Source organism: Myotis nattereri, assembly GCF_964212035.1.
Source record: "Myotis nattereri genome assembly, chromosome: 3".
Classification (NCBI taxonomy): Eukaryota; Metazoa; Chordata; class Mammalia; order Chiroptera; family Vespertilionidae; genus Myotis; species Myotis nattereri.
Genome location: NC_138077.1, coordinates 187,541,403 through 187,559,440, shown reverse-complemented (window position 1 = coordinate 187,559,440; position 18,038 = coordinate 187,541,403). Strand labels below are relative to the sequence as shown.

The 18,038-nt window shown below is 51.3% G+C and overlaps 2 protein-coding genes and 1 long non-coding RNA gene across 3 annotated transcripts in view; 1 reads left to right on the top strand and 2 right to left on the bottom strand.

Moving 5' to 3' along the window:
• Positions 1 to 2,281: 2,281 nt before the first annotated feature.
• Positions 2,282 to 5,428, bottom strand: LOC308516329. The gene is made up of 3 exons (XR_013995738.1): positions 5,274 to 5,428; positions 4,374 to 5,174; positions 2,282 to 3,350 (listed from the first exon to the last, which is right to left on the bottom strand). It is a non-coding gene; the product is annotated as an uncharacterized lncRNA (long non-coding RNA).
• HYI (hydroxypyruvate isomerase (putative)) lies at positions 4,532 to 7,889 on the top strand. Its single transcript, XM_081087260.1, has 8 exons — positions 4,532 to 4,738; positions 4,821 to 4,932; positions 5,958 to 6,072; positions 6,274 to 6,352; positions 6,448 to 6,497; positions 6,596 to 6,665; positions 6,809 to 6,943; positions 7,066 to 7,889. Exons 1-8 carry the CDS (start codon positions 4,540 to 4,542, stop codon positions 7,137 to 7,139), a joined length of 834 nt encoding a protein of 277 aa, XP_080943386.1. The 5' UTR covers positions 4,532 to 4,539; the 3' UTR covers positions 7,140 to 7,889.
• SZT2 (SZT2 subunit of KICSTOR complex) overlaps positions 7,219 to 18,038 on the bottom strand; it is a gene marked incomplete at its 5' end in the record, with an annotated part of 57,110 nt that continues 46,290 nt past the window's right edge. Inside the window, 10 exons of the mRNA XM_081087261.1 lie at positions 7,219 to 8,048; positions 8,182 to 8,250; positions 9,238 to 9,354; positions 9,474 to 9,879; positions 9,983 to 10,105; positions 10,255 to 10,408; positions 10,799 to 11,012; positions 13,711 to 13,785; positions 13,866 to 13,946; positions 14,187 to 14,277. Of these exons, the coding sequence (XP_080943387.1) occupies positions 7,905 to 8,048; positions 8,182 to 8,250; positions 9,238 to 9,354; positions 9,474 to 9,879; positions 9,983 to 10,105; positions 10,255 to 10,408; positions 10,799 to 11,012; positions 13,711 to 13,785; positions 13,866 to 13,946; positions 14,187 to 14,277 (1,474 nt within the window). The 3' untranslated portion in view covers positions 7,219 to 7,904. The remainder of the gene's footprint in view (positions 8,049 to 8,181; positions 8,251 to 9,237; positions 9,355 to 9,473; positions 9,880 to 9,982; positions 10,106 to 10,254; positions 10,409 to 10,798; positions 11,013 to 13,710; positions 13,786 to 13,865; positions 13,947 to 14,186; positions 14,278 to 18,038) is intronic.

Genomic DNA, 18,038 nt, shown 5'->3' with positions numbered 1-18,038 from the left:
CATATGAATGTCCAGCTCTAAGAGACAATGTACATTGTTTTCCAAAGTGGTTGAAGTGATTTATACTCCTATCTCCAATAAATAAATGTTCTAGTTGTTTCCAATCCTACCCAGTATTTGATATTGTCTGTCTTTTAAATGTTTGCCAATCTGGAAGGTATAAAATGGAATTTCATTGAGATTTTTATTTCCTTTTCACTTGGGTTATATTTTTTTTTACCACATTGGCAGGTGCAATCCAATGATCAAATGAGACTCAGTTGTACACTCAAGGTTTAGCCATTATCCATGTAACTATTTACAAATTATTGCTACCTTAACTAATTGTCATACCGGTACAAATTCTTTGGTTAGAAGTTAACTTCAAAGAATCAAGATTTGTAATAATAGCCCTGACTGGTTTGGCTCAGTGGACAGAGCATCGGCCTGTGGACTGAAGGGTCTCAGGTTTGATTCTGGTCAAGGGCATGTACCTTGGTTGCGGGCACATCCCCAGTCGGGGGTGTGCAGGAGGCGGCTGATTGATGTTTCTCTCTCATTGATGTTTCTAACTCTCTATCTTTCTCCCTTCCTCTCTGTAAAAAAAATCAATAAAGTATCTATTTTTAAAAGAAGATTTGTAATAATAATTTAGTGTAATGCCTACGTTACAAAGTGGTATAAGGTATAAATAGTCAAACGATGAATAAAGAAAATAATTTTCATGTGCATTGTTCTCCTTTTGTATTTATTTTGGTATATTAAGTGAAGATGTTTTTAAGGGAATTAAGGGGGAAAGTGAGTCATGCCCATCTAATTCAGACACCATCTCTGCTGCCCTAAAGGGTATGCAGTAAAGAAGGAGTGGACCACTAAGAATGGGACAGATTTTGTTCCTGTTACAAACCCCAGCAGATGATGGTGCTTTTCTAAAGTCTTAGGATTTTCATGCTCAGAGATTTACAGTGAAGGATTAATAAAGAAATTACTTCCTTTAGACGTTCCTCTGTTTGGTCAACATTGGATCGTAAACGTGCTGAAGTTCGGATTGATTAAATTGTTAGGCTCGGTGAGGTCACATCCTGATTGGACCACACCCAAGAAACATGTTCCAGGACAAGTCAAAGTGCCAAGTATAATGCCAGCTGCAAATGGGCAAGAAGTCAGGTGATCTGTAATAGCTGGTGGCAGCCTGTTCTTACAGGCAGAACTGAAATGGAAACTGCCAACCACTTTGAGATCAGCCTGGGCCTGCCTTGGTTTGGAGGCTGGGTGTTGGGTGTTCCTAATGTTGCACTTTGAGCTTCCGTCTGTCAAAGCTAGCACAGAAAATAGACAAGATGATTTCTACTCATGTATTGTTGGGGAATAAATGTACAGCGTTTTTGAAATGCAATTTAGCTCAGCCATGAAGAATATTACTATTTTTTGACCATGTAATTCCAACCTTAGAATCTGCCCAATCAGAGAGGGAGAGTAGAGGCAGGGCAAAAAGGACTCATACTGGGAGGAAAGAGAGAGAAGGAGAAATGGAGGGTGGGGAGTTTGTGCACACAAGAATTTGTGTGTGTGAGTGCAATGATGGTGTGAACAAGTGTGGATGGACAGCAGGCTCCCAGTTCCCCCTCCTCCTTAGCCCTCCCTACTTACTCCCTTGCCAACTGCCTGCCCCAGCTTCAGGAAGGCACATGGTGGGTGGACAGCATGCTGAGCCTCCTCATATCACAGAGAGCTAGTAGTAACTTCAACATTATAGCTGGGTCCAGCACTTTCTTTCAACATCACAAACTAACTTTTTGCCTATAGTCCATTATAATCTTACTAGGGGCCCAGTGCACAAATTCGTGCACCTTGAAAGGAACTGTGGGCCGTGAGGCTGCATGGGCACAAGGGCCTCTGCCAGGCCCCTCACATGGCAGCACCCTGTCCCCTGTCTGCTGGCAGCCCTGCTCCCACTGCCGGCCCTGGTCCCAAGTGCTGACGGAGCTGGCCCTGATCTTACCCACTGACTGCACAGAGCAACTGGGGCCAGCACCAGCAGCAGGTGTGAGCACTGGGCAGGGCTGTGGCACACAGGAGCAAAGAATTTTCAGTAACCACCAGAGGCTCACAGATGACAGTGACCTGTGCCCCTTGGTCTGGCGCCCCTGCTCACCTGCTCCACCATCCCACCACGATGGCCACCTGCATGTTCCAAGCTCTGCCGCCCACTGCCAATGCCCACCATGTTCCGCACGCGACCCCTGGTGGTCAGCGCATGTCATAGTGACCGGTTGTTCAGCCATTCGGTCAATTTGCATAGTAGCCTTTTATTATATAGGATGGGACCACTGTCATATATGTGGTTCCTTGTTGACCTAAACAACTTTATGTGCACAGGACTGTAAAGTACTTTGGGCAGGCAAGCACTGTAATGAGCATCTGCACACAAGGAACCCAAGAAAACAATTCAGAGATGGGATTGAGAGATGCATTAAAGTGCTTTTACAGTGTGCACACACACATCGAAAAACCCTAATGTCCATCAACAGAGTAGTATGATAAATTCCGGGCTGTCTGGGCGTGGAACAGTGAGCAGCTAATGCAATGCTTTTGAAGACCATTGAAGAACTCAGGCATGAAAATGAAGGACACCTCAGCTAAAACTTGTGTGGAGAGGAATATCTCACCCGCTACCACTCCTCATCAATTATCCCAAACAGGAAAAGACATACCTGTGTCTCCAAGAGGAAGCTGTATCTACCACCCATGAAGGAGGAAGATTTTCTTCTCACCCAGCAACAAACCCAACCAATGGAAAACACTACAACTCAGCCAATAATTCATGGTTACCCTGAACTTGTACTTTCCTCCAATAAACTTTCATTTTTCTTCTGCTAGTGACTTTTGTCAACAGAAGGTTGTCATCAACGCCAAAAGGAGTTTCCAATTTGGGGTGTGGTGAAGGGAGAGGCTTTATTCAATGAAAACAGCTCAATTGTGAAAGAACTCAGTGACAGCTCAGTCATGAAACAGCATGACTTGGTGTTACAATCCTGGGTTGCATTTCAGCAGGGGAAGGCGTAGTCTTCAGTGGAAACTGGTAGTGTGCTCAATGGAGATGGGGGAAGCTGGCTTATAAAGAGAAGAGTTCCCACCTCAGTCTGGGATTGGTTCTTCTCATGAAAATGAGGACTCCAAATCATCACAGTTTGATTTGTCCCAAGAGCACTGTCTTGATTGGATGGAATGGAGCCCCTCTAATTGGTTAGTGAAGATTGGATGGGGGAAATCTCAGTTCTATTGGTTGAGTTTGATCCTAGAAGCTCTTTTATAGGGGTTGACTCAGCTGAGAGTCAACCAATGCTTGGCAGTGAGGTGCGTGGTTTTCCCTGAAATGCAGTAGAAACAGTGACTACTAGACTCTGGTTATGAATTTGAGCCCAATTACGATGAATCCTTTTTGGCAAGTATATTTTTCTCAGGGTTAACACTTTCTTGCCCCACCCTCCTTTCTAAAAATGTCTTTCATCTTGTGTCACTCCTGTGGGTCTCTCTCCTTGCTAGATGAGATGTTGCCCGATCCATGAATTGTTTAATAAAGCCAATTAGTTCTTCAAATTTACTAAGATGATTTTTATTTTATGGCATGACAAATGCTCACAAAATAATATTAAATGACACTCTAGCCAGCATGCTCAGTGGTTAGAGCCTCGGCCTGCACCTGGAAGGGTCCTAGTTTGATTCCCAGTTAAGGGCACATAACTGGGTTGCAGGTTTGACGCCTGCTCCCAGTTGGGGCACGTGTGGGAGGCAACCAATTGATGTGTCTCCCTCACATTGATGTTCTCTCCTGTCTCCCTGTCTCCCACTCCCCTTCTCACTTCCAATCTCTCTGAAATTCAATGGAAAAAAATATCCTTACTTCTCCGGCGAAGATTTAAAATAATAATAATTAATAATAATAAATGAAAAGCAGACTATAAAACCACATATAAAATATGATCAAAATTTTCTAAGAAAAAAACTGCACTTTAATTTTTTTAATCTGTAAGGGAAAGTTAATGGGTGATTGGTGTGATAACTGGTGGTTTAAATGTTCTTACTTGGTTATAAGCTTTCAAATGTTCTGTAATGAACAGGTGCCATTTTTACAATGAGGAAAAATACTTACTAGTAAGTGTTTGCTAAAGTCTCATTCCTTCATTTTAATGGCCTTGGAGGCAGGCTGGCTTCTTACTTGCCACTGCAACCTCAAAGGGCCACTGGGCACCCCACCTTCTCTCTGCCTGCCTCCTGGCCACGCTTCCCTCGCTCTGCCCTCTCTCCACTCCCTGCGCTTCCCTTTCTCCTATTTTGAAATATTTCACTTTTCTGCACTGTCCACGGTTTTTACAACACATTGCTTTTCTTACCAAAAACTGCCCACAGCGCTCACGACCCTGACTCGCGGCTCCAGCGCGCCCCCTGTCGGTCGGCCGGGGCAGTGCACCTCCGCGAGCTCCGGACGCGCCCTCGCCAGCGCCCCACCCGCTTCCGCCTTCGGGCGCCGCGGACTCTGCCCCGCGCTCCCAGTCGGTCATGGCTCCGCTGCGCTTCTCGGCCAATGTGTCCTGGCTGTTCCCCGAGCTCCCCGGCCTCCCCGCACGTTTGCGGGCAGCGGGCAGCTCGGGCTTCGAGGCCGCCGAGGTCGCCTGGCCGTACGCGGAGCCGCCGGAGGCGCTGGCGCGCGCGGCGCAAGAAGCGGGGCTGCAGCTGGTGCTGATCAACACGCCTCCGGGTGCGCCGTGGGGCCCGGGCCCGGGCCCGGGAGGTGGGGGCCAGGCGCCTGAGCCGGGCGCTGAGGTCCGTTCTCTCTGCAGGAGACCGAGAGAAGGGGGAAATGGGGCTGGGGGCCGTTCCCGGGAGGCAGGCGGCCTTCCGCGAGGGGCTGGAGCAGGCGGTGCTGTACGCTAAGGCTCTGGGCTGTCCCAGGTATCCTGCCCTTTCCTCTTCCCCTTCTAAGACCCAAGACCCTACCGCACGTGTTTGGGGGGTGGCGGATGAGGACGCCAGGTTTTGAGAGGCTCAGAAGTCTGAGGGCGCTGGCGCTTCTACACCCCTGCAGTCCTGGTGCTTTGTAAATTGCCTTTCATATTTGTTGTGTGTCATTCTCAGCTGGCAACTCTTTCATGCTTCTCCCCTGCTGGGATCCCATGCTGGGAGCTCAGTCCGACCTGGGAGATAGCAAAGTAAACGGAAAACGGAGGGGGGATACATTTGATAACAGGTCAATGCACGGAGGCGGAGGCAGTGGGAGCAGAGTAGGCACCTGCCTGGGATTAGAGGAAGCTTCCTACAGGTGTGATGTTGAACTGGGTCTTAAGGAGTGGGCATTTGCTTGATGTAGGAGCATTCCAGGCAGGGATGCTGTGGCCAGAGGCAAGAGGCGGCCTGGTGTGTTCAGCAAAGTTCAAGAGGCTGGATGTGGCTGAGAAAGATCAGGTGGTGATGGGAGGTGCAAGGCTCTAAGTAGGGCTGATCAAATGTCAAATCCTGCGGGTCTAAATAGGCTGAGAAGGAACTGGCAGTAAGGGGTCGCTATTGGTAGGGGTGGGGTGGGGTCAGAAATCAGACGAGAAGCAGCTAAAAAACATTCAGGAAATAGAGACAAAGCAGCATGGAATTCTCAAGAATTCCATTTTGGGTCAAAATGTCTAAAAATGAGACTTCAGCATGTTTCAAGGCTGAGAAGGGCCACTGGAAAGGAGGCTGAAAGTACAGGAGGGGCTAAGTGAGGAACTGGACTCTGAGGCAGGAGGATTGACCCTCAGGACTGTGGGAAAAGGCTTGCCCAAAAGCTGACACAGGTGTGTCTGAGGCCTGAGCATCAGGGCCAAGTGGTATGGACCAGAGACCTTTGGGGGATGGGAGGAGGGCAGCTGGAAGAGGAGCTGAGGGAGCAAAGGCCTGCTCTGGGATGGACTCCACAGCCCCTTCCGGTCCCCTTTTCCCCACAGGATTCACCTGATGGCCGGCCGAGTACCCCGGGGTGCCGACCGAGCAGCAGTCAGGGGTGAAATGGAGACAGTTTTTCTGGAGAACCTGAGGCACGCAGCCGGGGTTTTGGCTCAGGTGAGATGACAGTGAAGACTGACACACATACTCACACGAATGTGTCCGAGTGCAGGGAAGGGTGCACAGTGCGGAGAGCAGCCGGCATAAGGCTGGGCACTGGCCGAGGTCAGAGGGACTGGTGAGGGGCTTGGTCAGTGACAAAGATAGAGGCCAAACCTGGGGGGAAGAGCTGTATTCACAGATCCAACACGGTGCTAGGAGAACCTCGTGGGACTGCTGGAGCCCATTAACACCCGCATCACTGACCCCCAGTACTTCCTGGATTCGCCCCAGCAGGGTAGGACCCCCGCCCTGTGCTGCCTCCTGTCCCTTTGATTCTTGTGCCCTCCTTGAGTGTCCCCCCCCCACCTCCCCCTCCCGGTTTCTCTCCAGCGGCAGCCATCTTACAGAAGGTCGGAAGGCCCAACCTCCAGTTACAAATGGTACGTGAAGAAAAGGAGTGCTTCTTAGGGCCCATGCTCTCCAACTGGGCAGCATGGTGGGGCCTGAGGCAGTTCTGACTGTAGTAATCTCTGCCCAGGACATATTCCACTGGCAGATCATGGACGGGAATCTGACAGGAAACATCCGCGAGTTCCTGCCCATCGTTGGTGAGAGGGTCACTCTCTTTGCTCCTTCCTCATCTGCTGTGCTGCTTCCTTTGTTCTCCCACTCTTCCAATCCGCCCCCCCCCCCCCACACACACACCTGTCCTTCAGGCCTGAGCCTCACATCTGCCTGTATCTGTCCCCAGGGCATGTGCAGGTGGCACAGGTCCCGGGCCGGGGGGACCCTGGCAGCCCTGGAGAGCTGAACTTCTCCTATCTATTCCAACTGCTGGAAGACGAAGGCTACAACGGCTTTGTAGGCTGCGAGTACCAGCCTCAAGGTGAGGGGCGGGCTGAGGCTCCAGGCTTGGCCCTGGGAACGGGAGAACTGGGGGACAGGTATTGGACAGGAGCTGTTTTCCTCCTCATGGGTTGAGATGCTGCTGCCCCACTCTCCCCTCAGGAGACACAGTGGAGGGCTTGAGTTGGCTACGTTCCTACTGGGATAGGCGGGGCCACTCACAGGCTGGCCAGTGAGGTCCTGCAGTCCACCAACCTGCCTCTCTGGGACAGTGAATTGAGCATCCTGAGTATCCTCTGGAATTAAAGACAACTTGCTGAACATTTTCATACATGTATGTTATTGGGACACACAGTGTCTAACCCTTCGCTTTCCCTGATTGCTTCCCTCCTGTTGGGAAGGGACACACAGCTCACGTCTGAGTCCTCCGGTCTGCAGTGTTGCTGTGGAGAAGGGAGAGCTTTGAGTCCACCTCCTCACGTACATTTGAGACCCCAGGGGTCGGAAGCAAAGGGACTTGCTCAGGCTCAGGTGCTCCAAAGACAGAGCTGGGATTGGAGCCCGTGTCTTATCTCAATGGCAATGTCCATCAGTGATGTCTCAGTGGGTAGTGAGGACCGCAGAGCTCAAGGTGGGAGGTGGGGGACTTGGAGGCGGGATTCAGGCAGAGGAGCCCTCGGGTGAGCGCTTGCCACCTGGTGTGAAGAAGTCCTGGACTCCACCAGGTAAGCAGGAAGGAGTCCCCCCTGGAAGGGCCCAGGGGCCTGAGAGATGGGAACCTCAGGGAGGTGACCTGACCTGCTAGAGCCCTGTGAGTCTTTAGGGAGGGTAGTCCCTGCACCAGGCTGAGGCTACAGACCCCGCAGAGAGATGCACAAAGATGTTGGTATCCCTCAGTGTCCAGGCTTGTGCTGGGGTACACAGGGCTGGTCAGTCCTGCTTCAAGTGGGTAATCTTATAGATCATGATTCGAGGAACAGTGACATTCAGCGGTCCATTCCTCAGAGGAGACGGGTCCAGAGGGTGAAACAGGCTGTGTTGATGACAGACTCAAGGTGATGGTAGGTGGAGACCAGCTGGGCAGGGGGGCTCTCGCTGTCCTGGGGCTGTACTGGGAAGGGCTCTCGGAAAACCACTGTCAGAGACTGGGGAACACAGTGGGGGTCCACTGGTGAGAGAATGGCAGGTAGGCATCCCAACCTCAGCAGGCTCGGGTGCAGCATTTGGGGTACAGCTTCCCACCAGGCTGACACAGAGTCCCACACCCCCTGTTCTCACCGTCTTTCCCAAGTGGGAATCCAGAAACACTAGCACAAAACAGTCAGTGAACTTCTGATTTAACACAACCTGCAGCAGAAGACAAAATGAGATGAGGAGGGAGGTTTGTCTCACCTGAGGAAGCACAGACCCTCCGAGGGCCTCCTGGACGTGGGGGGACCAGTCTGAAGAAGGGCTGCTTCCATCACCACACCCGAACCCACCTGCACTCACTCCACCGTCACCTAGAACCTCACCTTCAAACGCAACCTCAGTCCTCATCCTCACTGGCCCCTGGTCAGCCTGTCCAGCTTCATCAGAGTGAAGGGGAGGGGGGCTTGACTGGGAGGTTCCTGAAGTCATCTATCTGGAGGCGCTGCGCAGAGCTGGCACCGCAGCCCAACCACCACGGGGAGTTCTCTACCCTTGACAGGCCCCTCCTTGCCTCCTGTGCTATCCCAGGTTTTATATCTCTCTGACTGCCCTGGACTGTCCCCTCCTGTCTGTCTGTCCCTGGGCAATCTCTTCCACTCCTAGGGCTGCAGGGATGCCCTGTCCATACAGATGCTGCCCAGATCTCTCTCCTGAGTGCCAATCCCCGATGTCCCTTCAGAACACCTTGAAACTAATCTTCCCCACAGGTACCAGGCTGCAGGACCCATCACCACGAACCAACTCCTACTTTTTCTTGTGAAGTCTTCTCTTAAGTGTCCTTTCCTGGACCACTGCTCTCACTGGCTCATCTCTAACCTTTTCCTCCCCCCGTGTGTGCGCCTATCACCACAGCTCTTCTCTCCCTGGCCTCCCTGGCAGTGCTTTCAGCTTCAGTGCACACAGTTCCCTGGGGATCTGGCTGAGAGGCGGATTCTCAGTCGGGGGTGAGTGCATTTTGGCAAGCTCCCAGGTGTTGCTGGTGCCAGGGCCACATTTTGGGGAGAATAAGACGGCTTAAAGCCCAAGAGGTCCTTTCTGGGATTGCAGCCTCTAAGACCAACCAACCGATGAGGTTCCAGAAGTTGGCCCTGAGGATCTCTAGCCAAGGAAGGTTTGTTTTTGAGGCGGGTCAAGGAGACTTACCAGGTACTGCGTTCCCAAGTCTGGGCTCTGGAAGTGGCGGCAGCTCTGGGGAAAGCGGCTCAGGAGAACCTTGATCAGGCTCTGGTACCAGGAGACCGTCATGGACAGGAAGCAGTCCTGGGGGAGGTCCACAGGCCTGGACCTGCTGTCCCAGAGCCACCCTGCACCCTCCACCCTGGCTGCCCATGGAATTCCTAACGTCCAGCCCAGCCCCTCTGGAACCGGCAGTTCCTTACCAGCTGGGGGTCAATGTCTGCAATGGATTTGGCATGGACCGCCTCTAGGAGCTCCTCCAGCTCAGCCAGGGCCAAGCGCCCCCCTAGCCGCAGCCGATCAGGCCCTGGTGGCTCCAGCAAGAAGAGGCGCTTCCAGAGGGTGTCCCTGCGGCAGTGCCCTCCAGCTAACCGTACCAGCTGAGCCAGTCGTGCCCGTGCCACGCCCACCTCTGTAGCCAGCGGAGGGAACAGAGGAGCTGGGCCAGGCACCGGACCAACCCCTGAGGCCTCCCTAGGGCTACCAGCGGAGCTCCCAGAAGCCTCTGGCTCAGGGGGAAGTCTGGGTGGCTTCCGGAACCTGCGCATGTCAGCAGTTAGTCTGGGAAAGAGCTCTCGTTGGCTGGTGAGCACCACGAAGAACTTCAGCCTGGAATGGGGAGGGGGCCAGAGTGGCGGTTACAGCAGGAAACAGGGAAAGGGCAGGGGGCAGGCTGGACAATGGGCACATTCAAGGTAGGGGATCTGCTGACCGCAGAACATGCCGCTCAGCCTCTCCTTGCTCCTCAAAGGGTGCGGCACAGTGACAGACAAGCAGAGACACATCAAAGTCATCCTGATGACGAAGCCCCTCAGAGTCCAGGTAGGAGCCGGAGCTGTGCGGTGGGGATGAGATGTCAGCCTGAGGTCCTAATGAAGTCAACCTCACCCCTTCTGCCCAAGAAAACACAGGTCTCCCAATTGTGAGGATGGTTCTGACCGCAGCTACACCAGAGAACATGCTGGTGTCCCCTCTCCTCCATACCTGTGCCATGCTGACACCAGGGCGTATTCATTGTGTTCTGGGCCCCCTGGCCGAGCCATCCGCAATGGCTTCATGTGGTAGGAGCTAGCATGGTCAGCCACATAGTTGTACAGCTGGTGGGCAGCAATGAGCTGTGTGGGAAGCTCCAGGGTCCCTAAGGGGCAAGTTACAGGAGACAGTGAGCCTGGGATAGACACACTGATCGGATGGGCTGGGGGATTAGGAGGTCCTAAGGCTCTGATTGACAAGCAGACTGGCCCTGCTTTTCTGGGGAGCTCCTAAGGTCCTGTAGAACATCAAGATGGGACAAAGTGGCTCAGGACAAGCAGGGCAGGGTATACAACATAGGATATAAACTTTGATATGAAACAGACTGTGACGAAGTTAAGACAGAGACGTGGGGGCAGGGTCCAAGCGATATGAGGCAACTAACAACATGGGATAGAAAGTCAAAGTCTGGCCCTAGGAAGTGATCCCATCGGCCCACACCTTTGTGGCCTGTTCTTTTTCAGCTTCACTGGCTTGCCCTTGGGCACCAACCCACCTTGGTAAATGTGATTGCGACCAAAGTGGGGCCCATCAGGGTGGTGGGCCAGGAAGTGCCTCAGGAAGGTGGTGAGGTGGTAGCCGTGCCGCAGCACCAGGTGGGCGCCCAGCACGTGCTGGTGCACGAGGCGCAGGTGGAAGTCATAGCTGAATGAGTGCACGTGCATCAGGTCCCGCACCTTGTCGCACTCCTCGGTGAACAGCATGGACAGCTGGGGAGGCACGGGCTGGGTTAGGAAATGGTAGCACAGGCTGCCCAGCACATTCCCATTTCCTCCTCTTCCATGGGAGAGGACAGCTCAGGACTCACCCTATTGCCCAAACAGCTCAGAGACGCCCTCCTCATTATATTCTCTTTTATACCGTATTGTAACCCTGTGGACATGAAACTGACCCTTTTCAGAGATGACTTTTTATTCTGAAGCCCAGAGTCTGCTAAAGTTTGGCACAGATTCACTGATGCAACAAATACTTGCTGAGTGCCTACCTGGTACCATTCTAGGTGCTGGGGATACATTGGCCAACAAACCCAAGCCCTCAGGAAGCTTACATTTGAGTGGTGGGGAGATAATACAATAAACACTAGACAGAGAAAATGAGTACACAGTAGGTTAGAAGATGGTGTTATGGAAAATCAAGAAGTAAAGCAGTTGCCATTTTAAACAAGGTGGTCAGGGTAGGCCAGGTGTGTAATTATTTATTATTCGGAAGTTGTTGCTGTCACCTTCCCATTTCTCCAGCTTTATTTTCCCATCAAAATACTCATTCTTCCCAAGTACATCACATTCTCTCTACACTTTTGTACCTGCTGCTGTTCTCTGCCTGGATGCTGCCCTCCCTGGTCCTCAAACCTGGCTAACTTCTCTTGGATAAAGCTTTGTCTAGGACAGTGATGGCGAACCTATGACACGCGTGTCAGAGGTGACACGCAAACTCATTTTTTTGGTTGATGTTTCTTTGTTAAATGGCATTTAAATATATAAAATAAATATCAAAAATATACATCTTTGTTTTACTATGGTTGCAAATATCAAAAAATTTCTATATGTGACACGGCACCAGAGTGAAGTTAGGGTTTTTCAAAACGCTGACACGCCGAGCTCAAAAGGTTCGCCATCACTGGTCTAGGACATCCTGCCATGACTCGGCCAGGGTGGGCCTCCTCTAACTGACCTGTGAATGAGTGAATGAAGGGTGGTAGAGAGACTGAGCTGAGCTTCTCTTGGTGGAAATCACCATTAGTGGAAGTGTTAACAATTGGATCAATGGTGCCGGAATGGCAGGATCTACATGAGCACTTCCTTGGGGGCCCTGGGCATAGGAGTTAATAGGAAAGGAGAAATGACTGTAGAAGAAGCAATAGCCTAGGAGTCAGAGTAGCTGCACGATGCTGGGGAAGTCACATTATCTGCTTCAGTTTCCTATCTACCATGGAGATGAAGTAAAGGTCTCCCTAAAGCTAGAGGCAGTGTGAACAACTTCCACAGCCAGGGAGGAGCCTCAGAGTCAGTACTGCCCCCAACTAGCTCTGTACCTGGGGCAAATTAATGAGCATCCATGAGCCTCAGTTTCCTGATCTGTACCAGAGAAATAAAACTCCACTTCAGTATATATACTAAGCACTTAAACAGTAACAATAATACAGCAATTTAGAAACCCAAGTAGGGTTAGCGATTAGATATGTAGAGGCAGAGAGCCAAGCTGGATAGAGACCAGGGAGCAGGGAAGTCAGGACTTCAGAAAGCTTGAGAGTAATGGGTGGGGGTGGGGGGGGGGTGCTTCCCATTAATACAACAGCCCAATGTGAAAATCCCTGCGGCCCACAGCTCCCTTCTGAGCACACAGGCTCCAGGAGGTTCCTGCACAGTCGCCAAGCTTTCCTGGATCACATTATCTTGTGATGACTGGATTGGTATCCACAGCAAGTCAAAGGCAACCATCTATGGGCTGATAGGAGCTATCCAGACAGGAGAGGAATCTGTGTTGTCTGTGCTGGAAGGCAACAGACTGGACCCAGGCAGATCCTGATCTCTTGGAAACTAAATGGGAGGCACGAGGAAGGCCTGGGCCTTTGCATGACATGGGCACCCTGACGAAGCTGAATCATGGAAGTACTGAGGGCTCCAGGGCCCTGACCTCACTGAACCGCTCACTCACTGAGCGCTCCTCAGGCTCGGCCCTCATGGGGTGCAGAGGCCCTGCCTTGAGGCAGACAGACAGGCCTGAATAGTAACTGGCGGGGATGCTGTGTGGGTGGGAACTCCAGCCCACATTCTAAGTGTTAGTGACTCTACGCGATGCAAAGGCTATTGCCAGCTCTAGATCAGGCCAGGACTGCCCATGGCACCGACCTACCCATGTGTCAGATTAGCCCCTATGCTCAAATGTCTGCACTAACCATCTATGGCAGGGGTGGGTAAACTTTTTGACTCGAGGGCCACAATGGGTTCTTAAACTGGACCGGAGGGCCGGAACAAAAGCATGGACGGAGTGTTTGTGTGAACTAATATAAATTCAAAGTAAACATCATTACATAAAAGGGTACGGTCTTTTTTTTTTTTAGTTTTATTCATTTCAAACGGGCCGAATCCGGCCCGTGGGCCGTAGTTTGCCCACGGCTGGTCTATGGTTATGGATTGACACAGTGCCAGGCTGTCAGTGCCCAATGACCACGGCTAGCTCAGCCACTGTGCTGGACTGCCTTCTGCCCTCTTGTTACAGCTGAAGACAACTCTGGACTACCTGCAGAGTGACAGTGGTCGATGGTCCAGTCACCAGAAGGACCACTGACCTAGCCAGCCCACAGCACCAGATCAGCCAGACTGCCCAGGCATTATTCTTATTGGCCACAGCATACCAGGGATGCACGGACCACACCTGAGACCCCATATTCCTGCCCCCGCCACATACCTGAGAATTGACGGCTTGCCCCATGGGGATTCGGGAACACTCTAGGGCAAACTGTTTGACACAGAAGTAACAGCCCTGGAGAGAGGGTGAAGGTGAGGTCAGGAGGGTAAGACAGGTGGGTCTGGCTCTCCTCACTCAGTGCTCCCCCTGCTCACCTGGAAAGCCAGCTCCATGAGGATGATGCCTCCGGGCAGTGCCCGCTGTAGGTGGTAGGTGGTGACCGGAGAGCTAGTGCTCTGAAGAAAGAAAAAAAGACGGCTTCAGGGGCAAGAGTTGGAGGTTCACCGGCTGCAGATCAGCAGGGAAGAAGTCTCTGGGGCGGGTGACTTTCATGATGTCAGGCTGGGATCAACAACCTTAGTCATCACCCAGGGTCACTGACCTCTGGCCTTGGGAAAATAATTCAGGCTTAGTGACACCGGTATCTGGGACATCACTGATTTCACTATCGGGGAAGGTATGTAATGACATGTTACCTTGGGGCTCCCATCAGTCTTGCTTTTGGGGCAGGAGAAGGAGCTCCGACCGTCTGTTCCAAGGATGGCCATGGCCCGCGGCCGGCTGGTGCTGTAGGAAAGGAAGAGGGACAAGAAGATGCAGCCAGCCAGTGGGTCAAGGATTACAGCTATCTGACTCAGTCCATTTTATGTGGACTTGTCTGTAGGAGAGGAGACAGCCCAGAGAGGGCCTGCTCGGGACACCACGGTGAGGAAGTGGCAAGGCTCTCTAGTAACTGCTGCTTTAAGGGGCAGTGAGCAGTGCTCAGTGCAGAGATGGATGCCAGGCCTTTCTCTACCAGTGAGAGGATGAGGGTAGGGCCAGAGAGGCTGCTGAGACACCCATGAGGGCAGGGAGATCTGTTTACTGGGGGCAGCAGGGGAGGCAGGAGGGGCCAGGGGACTGTATGTCTAAGATTTCATTAGGAAAATTCAAGGAGATGCTTGAAGCCCTGCTTAGGAACTTTCCTCTGAGAGGGAAAAGCAGTTCTCTCTCGACTGGGGAATGGTACTCCCAGCATTCCACAGGCCCACTGTTCTTCAGTTCTCGACTCAGAGGCCAGGGGAGAAGAGAAGCAGGGACAGGACTGTGAACAAGGACAAAACAGAAAGGGCCAAGGGGACCCAATTATTATACTTACGAGGTACAAACCACCAGAACTCTTGCTAGGGGTGGGGAGGGGGTGCCTAAGCCTCTGGTGAAATGTGCCATTTCATCCTTAAGAAGACAGGGACAAGACCAGCTAGTGACTGGTGATACTTAAAGACTGGTGACAGGTTGAGAACCAAGATGGCAGCATAGGTTAACGCCGGAGTTTGCTGCTTTGAACAACTACTTCAAAAGTGAAACTAAAAGACGGAAGGGACATCATCCAGAACCACAGGAACGCTGGCTGAGTGGAAGTCCTACAACTAGGAGGAAAGAGAAACGCATACGGACACTCAGAGGAGGCGCAGTGCTGAAGTCAAATTCTGAGGTGCGGAGTGCGCGGAGCGGGCTGGCGGCGGAGTGCGCGGAGCGGGCTGGCGGTGGAGGGCGCGGTTGGCGTTTTCAATCGGGAGGGAGTCGCAGACTCTGAGCTCCACATACGGGCGAGTCTTTAGGGACCCAGACTCAAACGGGAGAAGTGGGACTGTCTGGCTTCGGTCAGAGCGAGTGCAGCTTTCTCTCCGAGCTTTGCAGCGGGTGCTGGGACTCAGAGAGGCAGAGCCCCTGGGGACAGGACTGAGAGCCGCCATAACTGCTCTCTCCGGCCCACCCTGCTGATCCTGTGCGACCCGCCCCGCCCAAGCCCTGCACAGAGGCATTTGCCGGATAGCCTCAGGCAAAGGCTAGATTAGCAGCTCCCTAGAGGACAGACGTTCTCTCACTGCAGGCACAGCTGATTCTCATAGCCACTTGGCCTGGAGGTCAAACCCTCCCTGGAATTAGCTACAACAATCAAGATTTAACTATAAGACTGCGAACAAAGACCACTAGGGGGTGCACCAAGGAAGCATAACAAAATGTGGAGACAAAGAAACAGGACAAAATTGTCAATGGAAGATATAGAGTTCAGAATCACACTTTTAAGGTCTCTCAAGAACTGTTTAGAAGCCGCTGATAAACTTAATGAGATCTACAAGAAAACTAATGAGACCCTCGATGTTATATTGGGGAACCAACTAGAAATTAAGCATACACGGACTGAAATAACGAATATTATACAGACTCCCGACAGCAGACCAGAGGAGCGCAAGAATCAAGTCAATGATTTGAAATGCGAGGAAGCAAAAAACACCCAACCGGAAAAGCAAAATGAAAAAAGAATCCAAAAATGCGAGGATAGTGTAAGGAGCCTCTGGGACAGCTTCAAGCGTACCAACATCAGAATTATAGGGGTGCCAGAAGATGAGAGAGAGCAAGATATTGAAAACCTATTTGAAGAAATAATGACAGAAAACTTCCCTCACCTGGTGAAAGAAATGGACTTACAGGTCCAAGAAGCGTGGAGAACCCCAAACAAAAGGAATCCAAAGAGGACCACACCAAGACACATCATAATTAAAATGCCAAGAGCAAAAGATAGAGAATCTTAAAAGCAGCAAGAGAAGGAAACTCAGTTACCTACAAGGGAATACCCATACAACTGTCAGCGGATTTCTCAACAGAAACTTTGCAGGCCAGAAGGGAGTGGCAAGAAATATTCAAAGTGATGAATACCAAGAACCTACAACCAAGATTACTTTATCCAGCAAAGCTATCATTCAGAATTGAAGGTCAGATAAAGAGCTTCACAGATAAGGAAAAGCTAAAGGAGTTCATCACCACCAAACCAGGATTATATGAAATGCTGAAAGGTATCCTTTAAGAAGAGGAAGAGGAAGAAAAAGGTAAAGATACAAATTATGAACAACAAATATGCATCTATCAACAAGTGAATCTAAGAATCAAGTGAATAAATAATCCGATGAACAGAATGAACTGGTGATTATAATAGAATCAGGGCCATAGAAAGGGAATGGACTGACTATTCTTGGGGGGGAAAGGGGTGTGGGAGATTCGGGAAGAGACTGGACAAAAATCGTGCACCTATGGATGAGGACAGTGGGTGGGGAGTGAGGGCGGAGGGTGGGGCGGGAACTGGGAGGAGGGGAGTTATGGGGGGGAAAAAAAGAGGAACAAATGTAATAATCTGAACAATAAAGATTTAATTGAAAAAAGAAAAGAAAAAAAAAAGACTGGTGACAAAGAAGGCCTGACTTTACATTTTGCTCTAGAAACATGTTTTTTAAGCTAGTGTATCTTTTGTTTAAAAAGGAATTTAGATTTTTGATAAACAGAAAGTAAGCAAACAAGTCTCTCAGAGAAGCTCCTACAGCTGGGACCTGGCCGAGGGCAGCACGCTGAGCAGCTACTCCTCCGGCTGTCACTGAGCAATGGGGGCAGTGGCACCAGCACAAAGCCCAGGCCTGTCTTCTCTTCCTGAGGCCTGGAAAAGAGGGGCGGCCTGGGAGGTGGAGAGCTGGTCACAAACACTAAGGGGCTGGAACTGGCTTTCTGGTCCAAGGTGGGATCTTGATTAAGGACACAATTATATTTATTAACTTGAAAGTGCATCATACTTGAAGTAAGAGAAGGGAGAAAATAAACTCACAAATCCAGAGACACAAAAGTAACTGTAACAGACACTTTCCCATCAGCCACTGGGAAGAGGTGGGAACACAGAATCTGGAGGCTCAGATGTTGAGAAGAACACAGGGCAGGGCCACAGAAACGGGGATTTGAGATTCAATACAGAGGAAAAGGTGGTTGTGAACTTGTCACTGAGCTCGGGGAGAAGGACGGTGGTGACAGAGGAGCTGCCGACTTTCCAAGACTGTAGTAGCCAGTGAATGAACATGACCAAGGACAGGCCAGAGTGCAGTGATGCAAGCAGGTCCAGTGCAGGGGTCCTAGGTGAGAAAGACACTACCCCGGTGAGTAAGGGACTTCCTAGGTCATGAACCATGTAAAATCTCAGGAGAGGACAGTGGGTGATCAGGACAGCCATCATTAAGGCCCAGGTCCAGGGGCTTAGGAGTGGTACCAGACCCATGTGCATGGCTGTACACCAGCATGTAAGCACATGAGATGTAATGTACCTGGCCATAAGCTCTGTGAGAATGTACACAGTTCTGTGAGTTCCCTGAGAGAGAGAGGTTTAAGGATGTGAATGAGGGCTGCACGGAAGTGTCCAAGATCCTCGTGTGTGTGTGTGCTGGCCTAGAGGGGTGAACATGCATAAGGCCCGAACTGTCCTCACGGGACCTATGTGAAGACAGGAAGGCCAGGTGGAGCCTCACCTGCAG